The following is a 15,623-nucleotide window of genomic DNA, read 5'->3' as shown; positions in this document are numbered from 1 at the left end:
TGATAAGTACAGGTAGCATGAGAGGGCACAAGTTTTAAAAATTGCACAGGTAGAGAAAGCTAATCTCAGGATTAGGACTTTTACACCATCATTACAGCTTGAATAAACTTTTTACTTATCTTCTAGAAAGAAAGTCCAGCAACTTTTTATCAAAAATAAGGAAGGTTGAAAGTGATGGTGGCATGCATTTAGAGCTGATGCTTTAGAGTCTTTGTTGAAGAAGGAAGATAATCCTTACAAAGTCTATCTCTTATTTGTAAATGTTTCCATATTAACGAGGGAGGTCTCGGTTCTGTTGGCCTCCTCTTTGCAGGTGCATGTGGAAGTATAGAAGAATCCATGATTCAATTCAATTATATGGATTGGACTAACTGGCTAGAAGTAATTGATTGTTTTCATTTAATTGGGTATCACCGTATCTTCCAAACAGAAATAGCTTTCCTACATAGAAGGGGAGAGTCAAGGGGTTGAGACTGGGCCACTGAAGACCCATCTGAGATATCGTCTTCAGTCAAGGCCTAGGACCTCAGCTGGACCAAGAACTATTTGTTTCTTTTTACTTAAAATTACTTGTTCCCTTAACTTTTATGGAGAGGGAATTTGAACTGAGTGAAGGCGTTGGTCCTATCCCTGGCCCAACTATCTCAGTTTGTGACTACACCAGAAAACCACTGTTAGTCCTCTGTCTGCACTTTACTGGAAATAGTCCCACACCTGGTAGAGGAGTGTTTAATGTTCAGACTTCTTCACATCTTAATGTTAAGTTATGTTTCTGCCTTTGAACGTATTTTCTGAATTTTCAGTTTGGTTTTGAGATTCCTGTGGAATCTTTGGTTTATACTTTGAAAGAAAATTATGATTTTTACTGGATTTCTTTTATTCCTTTACTGAAGTTGTGTCTATACTGCATCCTAAAACTTAAAATACAATTTATAAGGGAAATTAGTTACATTTTCGATGTGTAAGGTCTCTATGATGGAGTATTTGTTAATTTTACTCTTCTTATACTCTTTAGCTGGCTCACGTGACTGCCATGAAAGTCAAAGATCACAATGGTAGGTACTAGTTAGCAAGAGTCTTGAGATTTATGTATTAATTGTAATGATATGTATTCTGTGGTTGCCCTCACTTCTGGTAATCACATTTGGCTTCTTCCTGAACACTTCTGAATGCTTATATTGTTTAATTTTGTGCATGCTGTGGAGTGTTTTGCTGGGAGGCAAATACCTGGATGCGAGTTACTCCCCTGGGAAGAGCGAACAAGAGGGTAGAGGATGAATGCATTGATAAATATATATTTATGAATATTGATAACAGTTGCCACTAATGTTTCCATTTTATGCTTCTCTAGCTGTACCTTTTTGGCAGCCTTTCAGAATTGCTAACAAGAACTTTGGTAACTGCTGATGGGTGTCTTACCAGTGCTTTGGGCTTAATTTATCCCCCTTGCCATTTTACTGTACCTATAAAGTGTCTCACATGTCCTACTTGTTTGGGAAAAGATAATATTAAGCCTCGACAGGCAAGGCTGCTTCTATTGGATGCATTTTAGTGACTGGAACAGAAAGGGATGAGAGAAGCTGTTTCTGATGAATATTCTGGCAAGGCTTTTAATGGGGGTCAGGAAGTTTTCCCACTGGCAAAACAGGAATTTCCAGCAGCATCATTGGAGTATGTCAGTGTTAAGAGGAAAAGCTTAGGTAATCAAAAGATAGACCTGATTTCCATTCTTGACTCCTGAAGGCCAGACTTTTCTTACTGGGATTAGCAGTGCTGCTCTTTGTTGTGATTTAATATTTTGTGTCTCTTTTCAGCATCTTTTAAAGAAGAAGAAAACTCTGCTTTTGAGACCCAGCCATTTCCTTCTCTGCAGAGAGTAAGCAGTGAACATAAAGCAGTTGTGATGATTGTGGAACGTGGAAACATGCTTTTTTCTTTCTATTTGGCACACATAGCAAGGGACATTCATTTTAGGTTTTAGGCCTCTGATATCAATGCTGGAATGAGAATAAGGCTTTATTGTTGGCCACTCAAGCCTTTTCAGTACTTAAAAGTACCAGTTTGCATATTTTTCAAGCTTCTTAATTCATGAACCCAAGTTGTGTTACTCAGGATACACTCAGTTTTACAGCTGGTTAGTGTCTGGGTGTTGCATTGTAATGCAGTGGCAATTGTTTGCTAATTTTGAAAAAAACTGGCCTTTGGCAGTTTATTACTCTTGGCCATCTAGCAGAGCCAGGCATGGAGAAATGTTAAGTCAGTTTCTAGTCTGTTCCCATTAATGACTACTTATGAACTCTGGGCTTTGTGTAGAACAATTGATAATTGTTGAGTGAATACAGTTTGACGCAATTCAATGTGGTTTCGTTTTCTAGAACTACTGTTTTTTCCTAATGTTTGAACTGTTCATTAACGTGCCTTCTAGGGACTTGCTTTATACAACAATACTCCTTTTTATTTGGATTATGGAGATGATTAATATCCAGTTATTTATTGACTTATGTTAGAGCGTATTTGAAATATCTGTCAGTTTCAGGTTATGTGCCCCACTGTATTTTTACTGTCTAATCAGATGACTGCGTAACTGCAGAAAAAACAACTTTGTGGAACAGTCCAGACTACTGAGGTTCAATTCCTCTGCCTGTTCTGATTCCCCAAATTTAATTTTCTGCCTGTAAGAAAGAGTGTGTTTCTCTGCTCTTCTGTACCTGTAATCCTTACTGGGTTAAAGAATCATCTACCAATGTTTCCTTAATTTCATTAGCTTGTAAGTTAATTAGCTTAATAAGTTGTTAGCTTCACCTTTTGATTTGGAGTCACCTTACAGGTAATTCTCTGCAAGAATTTCACATTCATTTATCATCATCGTCACAATGGCAAGCTCACGGATTTTGTATGAGGATTATGTGTTATTTAAGATACTTCCTGCGTTCAAAAATAACTTTCTGTAGAAGTAAACATTTCTTCTTTAGGAGTACAAGTGGGGCATTTCTCACATGTGTTGAGGTGAATTGATTTGCATTTGTAACTTGTCAAAACGTCCTTAAGATTTTATTCATTTTGATGTTCTTTGAACTGAAGTAGAAAAAGGTACATATGTATCTTGTGTTACATGTTAAAAACTTAGGTGGGTTTTTTTTCTGTTAGACCGCATTGGCGTTGAATTCCAGTGTATTCTCCCAGTAATGGCCCTCATAGATCTTGGTTGCCGTCCTTTGCTCTGGCTTCTCTTTATAATGAAATTTTCTTCAGGTCCTGGAATCTGTTTCTGAAGATGTTGGGTTCAACATAGAAATCAAATGGATCTGCCAACAAAGGGTAAGTAAATGTACATGTGATTTAGTTTGGTACTTTGCTCTTCTCATGGCCAAAGCTTTTAACTCGATACAGCAATTTGAGCTGCATACAAAGGCGTAGTTTTGGGGGTTTTATGTGACTTCCTTGTTTTATTATAAACCCACTATCTTTGAAACTGGGAATGTAATATCAGTGCTCTAGGAAATGAATAAACTTACTCTTAAAACAACAGGAAATATTGCTAAAATTGAGTTGATACTGCGTGTCGGGCTTTTAAAGTCAGTGGATCACAAGAGGTCAAGCATGCTGTACGTGGGAGAAGTGACAGGAAATTCAGACTCTCTCGGCACAGTGCAGGAGCAGCTACACCATGGTGCAGTAATCCAGGCGACTGCTTCTAGTCCACAGTACTGCACAATCAACTGGATTGCTTAGCATTTGGTCTAGAAGGAGACTGTTATGGCTAGGACTGGAGACCTGGAGCAGGGAAAAGAAACTAAGTGGAATGGTAGGTGAAAGTCTAGGCGTAGACACTCAGAGGTGGGTCAGCTGCAGAAAGACTGGAACCAGCTATTCTCAAAGAATATAACTTTTTTCTACAAATCTTATTGTACCTTTTTATATCTAGAAATAGCAATACAAAATATCTGTAATTGGGTTTTTGTGATCTTCGTGGAATTCCTTTGTGTTTTCAAAATTAAAAATGGCTTTATAGAAACTCTACTTGGATGGGAAGACGGTGAATTTTTCATTGAATCTTATTGCTGTTAGAATTCAGCTGCACCTCACAGACTGACAGTCCGGTAGAGGCTGTAACTCCTTCATAGATTGAAGGAGTGACTTCTGTATTTGGTCTTGCAAATTGAATTCTCATGTTGCTCAGGTTGAATAAAATAATTGCTTGTTAAAATAGTTTTAGTAAGCAGTAATTTAAATGGCTGAAACCTGTCCTTTCTTTTTCTAGGATGGACAGTGGGATGGCAACTTGTCAACTTACTTTGATATGAACCTCTTTCTAGATATTATTCTAAAAACAGTTTTGATGAATGCTGGAAGAAGAAGAATTGTATTTTCTTCTTTTAATGCAGATATTTGTACGATGTAAGTTAAGGAGAGAGAAGTACTATATTTTCCTCTTCTGTTTATTTTATTGTTTGGCAAAACATACTTTGGACGTAAGAGTACTCGCCAGAAAACAAATAACGCATGTTTCTGATTACACCTAAACTTTGGGTACCAGAATAGATGGGAGTTGAAACGAGACCACATTGCCATCTGAGCTGTGCCAAAAATAAAATAAGAACAAAATCAAAGTAGATATTTTTGACGAGTGCCTTCCAGAATGCTTCAGTCATTCTTCACACAATGAAGTAAAGGTCGAGATTTCTTCTGGTATTAGAAAGTCATACTTAAGGGGTATGAAAGCCTAACTTAAACGGAACTATCTTTTTAGAACTTTTATGCTATATCTACCTTGGTGGTTTGTTTTTTTTTTTGGGTTAAGCAACTTGCTTTCCTTTTCTGGGTTGTCATATCGAAGGCATAGGAGTTGAACTGGGGAGCAGACTGTTGGGATACTTGTCAACTAATTATGCTGTAGTACCTTGTAACAAGAAGTAATGTAGCTCTGTCGATGAAAGGCTTTGTGGAAATACCAGTGGCTGGGAGGCTGCATGGATGAAATACTATTGAAAGGGTTTATGGGAGGAACAAAACCAAATCAAGGTATTGATAAGAGTTAAGCGTGCCAGAGTGCGTAACAGGCTAATGCCAAAATTTTGCTTCCGTCTATTGTCATTTTATACCACTGTACTGGTATCTAGCTTGAAAAATACATCAGTAAGGTTAGGTGTTGTGTATTAACCATGTTCAGAAATTCATCTAATAAGAAAATTACGGAATTGAACCGTCTTTGAGGATTTTGAATTAAACATCCTGAGGATGTAGATCTGCATTCAGCTGGGAGTCTAGCTTCCCTTAAACTGTGTTAATGTATAACAGTGGTAAAAGGAACAGTTGGAACAATTGGTCACACAGTTTGATATTAAACTGTAGTACTATCTCATTGCACTGGCTTGGAACTGGAAGAACTCACAGTAAAAAGCATAATTCTCCTCAAACAGTAAGATTGAATTCATGTGCTTTTTTAACACGTTTGCTACTTGCTGACTTTTTTCTCTACCAGGGTTCGGCATAAGCAGAACAAGTATCCTGTGTTATTTCTCACCCAAGGAGAATCTAAACTCTATCCAGAACTTATGGATCTTAGATCTCGTACAACTCCAATTGCCATTACTTTTGCACAGTTTGAAAACTTGCTGGTAAGCTGTCAAGTTCTGATATTACTCTGCAGTGAAATGAAACTAAATTATTCCTAGTTGTAAATCTATCACTTCTGGCACTGTTGTTTAGAATTACAACTGATCTCATGAAAGTAGTAGTCTCATAAATGTAGTAGGAGCTGCAAGTGTCAAAAGATTAGAAAAACTGGTGTGAGAGTTTCAGAAACATGGATTGCAATTGAAGTATTTTGTATTTCAGGGAATTAATGTGCATTCTGAAGACCTGCTGCGGAACCCATCTTTTATTAAAAGGGCCAAATCGAAAGGCTTAGTTATTTTTTCATGGGGTGATGATGCAAATGACCCAGATAACAGGAAGAAGTTGAGAGAATACGGTGTTCATGGACTGATATATGACAGGTACTTAATTGTGTTTTGGAAATGATACAGTAGCTTCTCAGCTTTATTATTATCCTAATTCTTGGGAAATTTTGCATAGCTTTTTCATTGACTGGGTGCAGAATATCTTCCTTAGGTTCTTATGCTCCAAGTACAAATCTCAAGACCATGGCTGACACTTAATTCCTACTCATCCATCTGTATATACGGTGTGAAATAGCTTTGTTTCTCCTGAGGCTAACGCAAATATAATTTGATTCTTTAAGGAACTAGCGCACAGCATACACATTTAACATGCCGTTAACATTCCTGATGGTAATTTTTAAACTTCGTATGTGACATATGGTGAGGATAATGTTTAACTGTGTGGCTGAAATCGTCAGCTTTTTACGTTTAGTTGTGGAAATCTTTATTGAATGTTTTTAACTTAATTTTTTTGGCCAATGTTCTGTTGTGTTTGCAAGCTGTGAATTCATCGTTTTTCCTATTAAAGCTAGCTTGGAGTGACTCCCCAGGGCAAACTGCCAAACCGGTCGTTTCAGAAAGCAGTCATAGCCACACAGCTCAGGTGCACATCAGAATACTATGGTAAATCTTTGAATGATAGTGTTATTTTAGTTCCTTACAAAACCCAAAAGTTTTGACTCCTTTATCATAAAAGATGGGAAATTCCTTATTACAAGATGATGATTAATTTGGGAAGCTGCATTAAATTCTGGTAGGTTACAAAGAATATGTACCTGGGAAAGCATTAATTGTAACTGAAGTGTCAAGTTAAAGAAGGCTTTTAAACCTTTTGCTTCAGCATTGCTTTGCATATTGCTTACCTGAAAAAAGATCCTTTTTCAGGGTCTAGAAGGAAGTAGGGATTGCAGTAATCTGTTCATTAGTGTAAAGCCAGTTTATACTCGCTTTCTTCAAGCTCCAGAACATTTCCAGGGCTGAATCAAGATGTGCTTCTTCCATGGCTCCTGCAGAATTTTCCTCCAGACTTAAAGCCAAGTCCAGATATTTATCAAAAATTGCTATGCCTGCTGGTTTGTGTTGCTCTTTACTAGGCCTTTAGTGAAATTATCTTAAGTGTTATTTGTCTGAATAAGGTAAGGAGTAAATACAGGAATGTTAGTGAATTTTAGGTTGCCTGCATGTGGCCCTCAGTTATTGTTATTGCATGCAGTAATTACATCAAAGATAATGAACTGTCTGGGTAGAGAGGATTTCTATAAATTATTTTTTCCGAACTTCAATCATCCATGTAGAATTGGGCAAAACATTGTAGCCGCTCATGAAGATGGCAGGAAAACTGTGTCCTGAATACCAAAAGTTGCTGACATCGTGTTGGGCAAAAAAAACCCTGCAGGTAGGGGGTCTGACTTTGTTTTGCATGGTGAGAAACTGCAAGACTAAATCTGAGCAGCTTACAAATGCCAACGCTATTAAAAGAACAATCTCAATTGGGCAGGGGAAAGAATTCCACCCTCCTCCCCCCAGTCCTTTCTCCACTTGGGCTGCAGGTTATTAGTTGCACCCAAAGTCATTAAAGCAAATGGATCATCTAGTGCAGTTGCTGGGATAATGTTCTTCATTTTTTTCTGTGTTCAACTGGCACTGGCCTCAGCATCTCAGGTATCCAAACCCCTTGTGTTTAGAACGGCAGCTTGCAGAAAGGTGCCACCTCTATTTGGTGCCCTAATCCAGAAAAGTACTTTAAATGCATGACCAGGTGTCTTCTGTTCATGCAAAAAAATTAAATCTCATGCTTAAAACAGTGTCAGTTTGTTTGGATTTTTTTTCTTTAGAGAGGAAACTTTATAGCGTAGTGAAATCCTCTGGATTGGCAAAACCTATGAATTTTAAAGCATGATTTGTGGTGTGCTTCTTTGGTATTTTTATCCTGGATAAGCTTGTAAATAACACAGAAAACATTTGTATTGGAATATACTTAACTCAATGAGAACAATGCCATCTTATTGTTTTACACCGGTTGGCTACGTAGTAAAATAACAATGTGGAGAGAGGGTGGTCGCTAACTTACCCTTGCATTATCTTTTTTTTAGTTCACTTTACACTCTAAGTTCTGGTTTTTTAATAATACACAGAGCTGCATGCATATAATTAAACCTGTAATCCTCAAACATTTATGCTGAAAGCTTTTCCATGAGAATCTTCAGTTTGTTTGTCTTCTCTTTAAGCACAGTTCCTTGTGGTTGCAGGTTGCATTTGCAGATTCCAGAGAAAAGCTCTGTGCTCTGTTGTTACTGGTAGCATTCTATACCTAACACAAATTTAGTTGGCAATAAAGGCAAAAACATTCAAAACATTTCTCAGGACTAGAAGAGTGTCTAGATCTGTACTGTTTATTTGCCTGAAACAGAACATTACTGAAATAACAGCATGAATATATGAAGGAAGTTAAGGGTGTTTGCTGATTTATAATAATCTACTTGCTGATCGAATTAAGATGTTATGCAATGGCAATCTGTCTTTCCTATGTGGTGAGTTGCAAAGTAAACTCAAGTTTACCTCGAGGTGTAAAGAATTTAAAGCTTTAATCAAAAGCTTCAGGAAATCTTTTTGGGATGAAAACAATATTTTGGTGGTGCTGACTCTTTGGTTTTAGACCAACCAATAACAAATTTAAAAAGCTGTGACTGAGACTTGCTGGATGTATGTGTTTTCAGAGGTTTAAAAAACACCTCATAGGAGATAAGCACATCAGTTCTCTGTGCACTGCACAACCCTGGAATTTCCTGCAAAGCTTTCTGTAGAAAGTGCTTACTTAAAAAAGTAGTATTAGAAGACTCCCCAGATGTTTTCAGGGCTTGCTTGTGAATAGGAAGTAGGTTGGAGTGACTGTGGTTCATAGTTACTTGTAAATAATTGTGCTGTTGAAGAATGAAGGATAGGGAGATGAGAGTTTATTCCTTATTTTGCCAGTGATGTTGGAAATAATTCATAAGATAAGTCCTGGAGCTCCAGGTCTTGTTGACTGATGCTGTAGTTTCATGGACCCAAACAAAAAGTGGGACAAGAAATGTTGAGGTGTGAGGGTAGCTGTGCTTCAAGTTGTCTTCTCTGCTTTTGGTTTGGATGAAATATTATATACACATTGAGGCAGACTGGTTCTGTGGTCTGAAAGGAGCTTGGAGGGTTGGACTTCTCTGAAATCTCAGTTGTAGAGAGTTGAATATGAAGGAAGAATTACAGAATTTGTACTTGTCCTAGTAAAGAACTAATAAAATACCTACCAGAAGCTGCTTAGAAACATGTTTACTTATGTGCTGTGAACAGGGGGCTTAGAAATGTGCCTTTGTTTTTCTAGTGCCTGACTCATGGGAAGGACTTAAGATTTGCAATTCCTAAAGTGTATTGCTATATAGAAAACTCATCTTCTAATGCTAGTGCTTTGTCTTGAATGCGTAGAGAAATTTAGAATACATAAGCTAACTTAACTGAAGAAGGCGCATGTTTTGTACCTGCATACTGGAAGGAAAGAATGGAAGTTCAACTTTTATTTTGCAGATAGTTTCTATTAGGCAATTTCAGGTTGTGTCTTAGGCCTATATTAGATTATAGGCTTTGCGCAAGTAATTTAGCTGCTGTGACTTTGTTTTGCCTTCCGCAAAACTGGACAGCATTTCCAGTCCTAGAAGCCCTTCCTTCTATGAGTTTCTTTACCGAAACTATCTTTGATCTTACTCTAGGAAACCTGATTGATGTCAGTTTTTCCCTGCAGAAGTGTTTCCTCGTTTTGAGTTCCATTTACTCTATCTGTGGTTGAGCCGCGTGTTATTTTTTGTCTTGGACTTGCAAAAAAATTCGCAAGTTGTCTTGCTGGGGTAAAAAGTCACCTGGCAGTCTGTCATATAGCACCCTGTTCTTTTGGTTGTGACACTGAGTCAGTTTTGGGCACCCCTGGAAATTATGGTATTGAAGAGAAAGAATACTGCAATAAAAACAAACCACTTTCTTGAAGGAATCACGAATGAAAGTATTCATAAGAGGCTAAAGCAGAAGCCACGGTAATTTCTTCCAGAAGCTTTCATTCAATAAAGACAAACCTTGTGACCTGCAATATCTGAAACTGTGTAAGCGCAATAGCTACAAGTCAGGGGAACTGGATGCCAGGATTTAAATTTTGGATACCAATAACATACCGATGTTAGAAATTAATGCTGGGAGATCAGCATTAATTAATAACTGTATCCTTGTCACAGTAATTGTACCAGAGTTAGGTTATGAGAGCATGAATGCTTTTGCTTTATAATGTATTACATGAAAATTTTAGTTGTGCTTGTGCCTACAGAATGTATGCATGCGCCTACAAGCTCAGTGTGTTTTGGATTTGGTTGATCTGGTACAATGCTGAGAGTTCATATCCTGCAGCTTTGTTTACATGTGTGAAAATAAAATGAAAAGAGGATGTACTATTTCAAGTAGTGTAAATGGTTAAATTTGCTTTAGGTGTATAAAGAGCAGATGTTCTGTTTTTCACTCTTCACCTAATATTGTAATGATAGTTTTAAAAAATGGTTCTGAATTGGAGGTGGGTGTAAAATACTTATTGAAACAGTAAGTACAAACTCCATTCAGCATTATGTACAAGTAGCATATTACAATCTTTTCAAATAATCTCAGGACTCTGAAATTTCTTATGCTTTGATTTTTGAAACCTCCAACTCTGCTCTTCACTGTTTTGTGCCACCTGTAAAATCACGTTTTTCAGGGAAGTAGATGAGGTAAGTGCTAGTGGGTAGTTTTTTGGTATATCCAATGAAACATAAACCTCTGTAAAAGGAATACCGTTGAGCAGTAAAATCTATGGTACTGACCTCGATCATAGTGGTTTTATAGATTTGCTGATACCTAATTTTACTCGAGGAGGAAAAAAATCCCAGGTGCTCCTTCTAGTCTATATTTCTGTGAACTGTCAGGTTATGTTGCTAATTGGTGTTTTCCTTTTCTCATTTATGCAGGATATATGACTCGAATCCTGAGCAACCAAACATATTCCAGGTGGAGCAGCTGGAACGTCTCAAGAAGGAATTACCAGAGTTGAAAAGCTGTGTGTGTCCCACAGTTAGCCACTTTAAATCCCTATCTCCATGTAAATGTCATCATAATTGTCTGGAAGAGAAAGCTGTAGATAACTTGATGAGTGTTCATATGCAAAAGGACTGATTCTAGGCAGAATGCTCTTTTGTACCTGTTTAATTTCCACTATTGGAACAGTGCTATCTATACCTCCAGGTTTGTTTTATTTTTAAGTCCCCAGATAGCAATAACTGAGTTCCTTCTTCCTGAAAGTACTTGGTAAAATTTCAAACAATGTTAAAACATTCAGCTGGTTATAGTTCCAGTTTACATTTGCAGTTTTAATGTTTTCCTGTAATCAAATCTCAGATCTTGAAAAAGAAAATTGAGTATTAACACTGTGCTTTTAAAAATAAGTAAAAATAAACAGTCTGAGAAGTGGAGAAGCCCTGAAACTTTAGTGTAGGAAAATTACAACGATCTGGTAATGCATATGCTGAAAAAATGTTTGGGGTTTGATTTTACTTCAGTGCTATAGCTTTTCAGCTGACAACAGGAATCTAAGAGCATCGTTGTAAGATACACACAATTAGATCTGGCCCAAATACAGTGGTACCTCGTATATACATACTTGCACTGATAGATCCATCTGTAGAAAGCTTTGTGCCATTTAAAAGCATCTGTGTATCCTTAAGTAAACTGCAATGCATATTAACTCATTTCTCCCCCACTTCATTGGACATTTAGGCTGCTGCCATTACTTTCTGACTTGCCAATTCACTGGTACAGTGTCTGCACCACAGTCAGGGGTGAACCACAAGTATGATATTTTTATTTTCTTTATGAATCTTGCACAGGCCTGCTAAACTTTAGAGATGTTGCTAATAATTTTAACAGAATTACGGAAACATCTTCAGTGGTTGAGAATCTTTTTTGCACAGTAACAAACAGAATTATGTACCCTGCACAAACTCTACAAATGCATGCTTTAGTTAAGCATGAAATTTAGGTGTTTGCTGAGGTCCTTGCATCTTTACGGTGCTAGTTTTGTGTGAAGGGTGCAAGGACTAACTCAACTGCTTGATCGTCTCTGCCTAAAACTACAAGCCTGTTATCCACAAACATTTTAAGAAAGGCTGTACCATACATGGTTTGTCTAGTCACATACTACAAGCTATGAGCTTTTGTATTGTGCAAGATTTTTTTTTGTTTGATTTTCCTCGAAGCAAGAATCACAGATGTACTGGATTCGGATAATCAATACTCTGTTGTCTGCTATCTCTCCTCTGTAACTTATTACAAAGTCATAGGTTAGAGTTCTTAATAGATAGGCTTGCATGTCCTTTTTCCTCCTGAAGTTGCAGGTCATGCCAACACAACAGCTGTAACTTTCTACAGAAGTGTTAATAATAATAATGGGAAATATTTATTTTTTTTCTCCTTGTAAATTGACAATGAAAACAATAGTGTGTACTATAGTCTTTATATACAGTCATTGCTACATAGAACTGATTGTACAAAGAGTAAAAGCCATTGCAAATAAGCGCTTGAGGCTGCACCGCTGAGCAGTTTGAAACGGCTTCTTTCAACTTGCCTTGTGTATTTTAGTATTTAAAGTTTGTTTGTTCTGCACAAACAGCACAGTAATGATAAGGTATCTGGAAGCTGTCTTTTATTAAAGAAAAAAAAAAACCCAAAAAATATTAAACCAAGATTTGGATGTGTGGCTGTGGTGAGTTTTTTTGGTTGGTTATTTTTTTTTTGGAGAAAGGGGACGCTGAACGCGATTCTTGATAGTGGGAGCCTGTGGCTGTTACCTGATACTGCAAGTCCAGATCACTCACCTGTGTGATTAATTTATTAATTTTTGTTTCCTGATTTGTACATCCTTGTGTGGTTCTTTTGATGGGTCTTGGGTACTTTGCCAGCTGATTATATTTACAAGTAAGTTCTGTGAGGAACTTGGTACAAACCTGAGCAGGCAGTAGTAATCTCTTCTGCTCTGTCCTTTCTCAAAGCTGAGCTCACAGCTTTGGCCACTCATGACAGATGTTCTGCCCCAGATAACAGGCCAGCGCAATAGGGATAGAGGGGACCAAAGAGGAGGGCAGTGGCAACCAGCGGTGGGAGTTGCATCCAGTTAGGATCTTGTCAAAAGGCTCCTGTTGTAAGAAGATGCTGTGGTGACAAGCAAAGTCAGGAGCTCTATGCATTTGTTGGGTTTGGGCAACTGTCTCCAGATGAAGACATGCCAGGAGGCTGCAATTTAAATAACCTCAACAGGCAGCTGCTTCCAGAAGGTGTTGGCCTTGACTATTTACATTGGAGGTGGATTCCTGTTCCTCATCAGTCGCACAGCCCATTGCTGGGGTCCTGCTGCAGTGGGCTCAGCCTGGTGTCTGGTGTTCCAGGGGTGCCCAACAGTCCACTTACAAAGAAAGAAAAAGCAGGAAACCATCCCTGGCTGACTGAGGCAAGGGAATCAAGAGCTGGAGTATTTTTAAGCCTGCTTTTTCTACTGAAATCTGTTACCTGTCTCTGGCTGGTCTGGATCCTGCCACCCCAGCTTGTGAGTGCTTGTTGGAGGCCAGCTCGGTCTGGAGCACAGCAGCTTTGCTCCAGCCAAGGGACAGATCTTTAATCCAGAGACGCGTGAGCTGCAGTAGGCAAGACAGAATTTCACTTCTATTGTTGAAGCATTTGCTTTAGGTCCAGAAAGTGGACTGTATGTTACTTGTGTGAGCTGTGCGTTACTTCCCAGTCTGGCTTCATGTGGTGTAAATAAATGGGAAAGAGGATGAGACTGTTGTCGCATACAAGAGTAATCTGGAGAATAAAAGTTCCTGCATGGAAGGGCTTGGATAACAAGATATTTGACTGCTGTGATAAACCTCTGTGCAAGTTCAGGCAGAGCCAGGTATGAGGAAGGGAGTTAAATTTGTGTATTAGAAACATGGGAGGGGGAGCAAACCGGCACACCCCTGCATGCCCACCTGCTCTCTTGGTAAAGGGGACTGTGCAGCTCTGTCCCTGGGCACCATGGCTTATCTCCATCCTGCTGTGCGGGAGGCTGCCCAAGGCCCCACCCAACCTGGCCCTGAACACCCCCAGGGATGGGGCAGCCACAGCTTCCCTGGGCAACCTGTGCCAATGCCTCACCGCCCTCATCATGCAGAAATTCCTCCTTATGTCTAGTCTAACTCTTCCCCCTTTATAATTTAAAGCCGTTCCCCCTCATCCTCTCACTCCATGCCCTTGTGAAAAACTCCTCCCCCCCTTCCTGTAGGCCCCTCCAGCTACCTTGAAGGTTGCTGTGTGGTCTCCCTGGAGCCTTCTCTTCAGGTTGAACCACCCTGAACTCTCTCAGCCTGTCCTCATCATTGTAGCCCTCCTTTGGACCTGTTCAAACAGTTCCATATCCTTGTTATGTTCATGGGATGTGTCTGTCCTTGATGTGCTGCCACTTGCCCTGCACACGGATCCCCTGCGTTTGCAATTTCAGTGGCTGTTCCTGGTTTCAAGCCACCACGGGGTGTCCAGGCAAACCATGGCAGCTGCAGCGTGGGCATGTGTGTGCCCCGGCTGTGGTTTGTGCTCAGCCCCAGCAGAGCAGCAGCCCTTGCTCCATTCCTCGCTGCTGTGCATGGGGAATGTCTGATGATGCCAGACGAGGTGCTGTATTTCAGCTGGTGGAGGCAAATCTCTGCTTGCTGGCCCTGCGTGCACCTGCTTTATGGCGTGTCCTACCTGAGAGCCTGTGGCTGTGCTGGTGGATTGAACGAGCAAAGGGAAACGTTCACCTGTGCAACATCCATAGAACAGCCGAAGACCATGAGAAGAGGGAGAAAAATCAAGTCCCTTTCTCTGTGTTACCAGTTCCCGGGGGCTTCTCTCCCTGCTCTCAAAGCAGCCGTGCCCTTTCGTTTGTGCTATTGGAAACGCATTCCCGCTGCCCGCCTCGCTGCGCTTCAAAGCCTTCCCTGTTCCCTGGAAGGGGAGAAGGTGCCGCTGCCCCTCTGCCTCGCCTGCTGCCTCCCAGCACTGCCCAGGGGGGCTCTGGACAAGCTGTTTGGCCGTCCCTGTGCTTGGCATATGGAAACTGCTCTCAGTGCTGATGCTGGGAGCTCTGAGACCTTCCGTTAAGCTTTTTCATCTACTGGCTCTCTTCTTTCTAGGCTGTGCATCAAATACAGCTTTGTTAAGAGTCAAATGGGGCTCTTGTTCAGATGTTTGTTCTGAAACCGTTCGAGTGCTGAGGACTGGGACACTGCAAAAGCATCATGTTTCTATTTGGGCTCCCAGGGAGGGATTGTAGTCAAGCAGGATCCGTTGGGAAGCTCAGTCTGCTTCTGAGATGCTCTCTGTAGGACAGGAGGACGAGGTTTTTGCGCTGCCTATATTCCTGGAAGGATTACCTGCTTTTGCTTAAACATTAATTTCTCTTTAAATTAGCTTTCAGATTATCTAATGTGATTTCTCCTAGTTAATCCTAATTATCTAAAGCATATACTTTTGCTCTTAAAAACTAGAATTAGAACATGCATCTTCTGTGTCTGGTTCAAATGAGATAAAGCTATTGACATGTCAGGTCGAGAGTTTCTAATGTAATGT

General features: G+C 39.6%; 1 protein-coding gene across 3 annotated transcripts in view; it reads left to right on the top strand.

The window, feature by feature from the left end:
* The window catches only part of GPCPD1 (glycerophosphocholine phosphodiesterase 1), a 41,466-nt gene extending 28,734 nt beyond the window's left edge, over positions 1-12,732 (top strand). For 2 of the 3 annotated variants that reach the window (XM_069852926.1, XM_069852927.1), the window contains exons 14-20: positions 1,016-1,055; positions 1,815-1,876; positions 3,253-3,318; positions 4,262-4,398; positions 5,483-5,618; positions 5,839-5,999; positions 10,955-12,732. In XM_069852926.1, coding sequence (XP_069709027.1) covers positions 1,016-1,055; positions 1,815-1,876; positions 3,253-3,318; positions 4,262-4,398; positions 5,483-5,618; positions 5,839-5,999; positions 10,955-11,159 — 807 coding nt within the window. In that variant the 3' untranslated portion in view covers positions 11,160-12,732. Of the gene's footprint in view, positions 1-1,015; positions 1,056-1,814; positions 1,877-3,252; positions 3,319-4,261; positions 4,399-5,482; positions 5,619-5,838; positions 6,000-7,237; positions 7,339-10,954 lie in introns of all 3 variants that reach the window. The other variant, XM_069852928.1, reaches the window with a different exon arrangement.
* The last annotated feature ends 2,891 nt before the right edge of the window (positions 12,733-15,623 follow it).

This window comes from Phaenicophaeus curvirostris, chromosome 2, assembly GCF_032191515.1.
Source record: "Phaenicophaeus curvirostris isolate KB17595 chromosome 2, BPBGC_Pcur_1.0, whole genome shotgun sequence".
Classification (NCBI taxonomy): Eukaryota; Metazoa; Chordata; class Aves; order Cuculiformes; family Cuculidae; genus Phaenicophaeus; species Phaenicophaeus curvirostris.
This window is presented reverse-complemented; position numbering and strand designations above follow the sequence as displayed.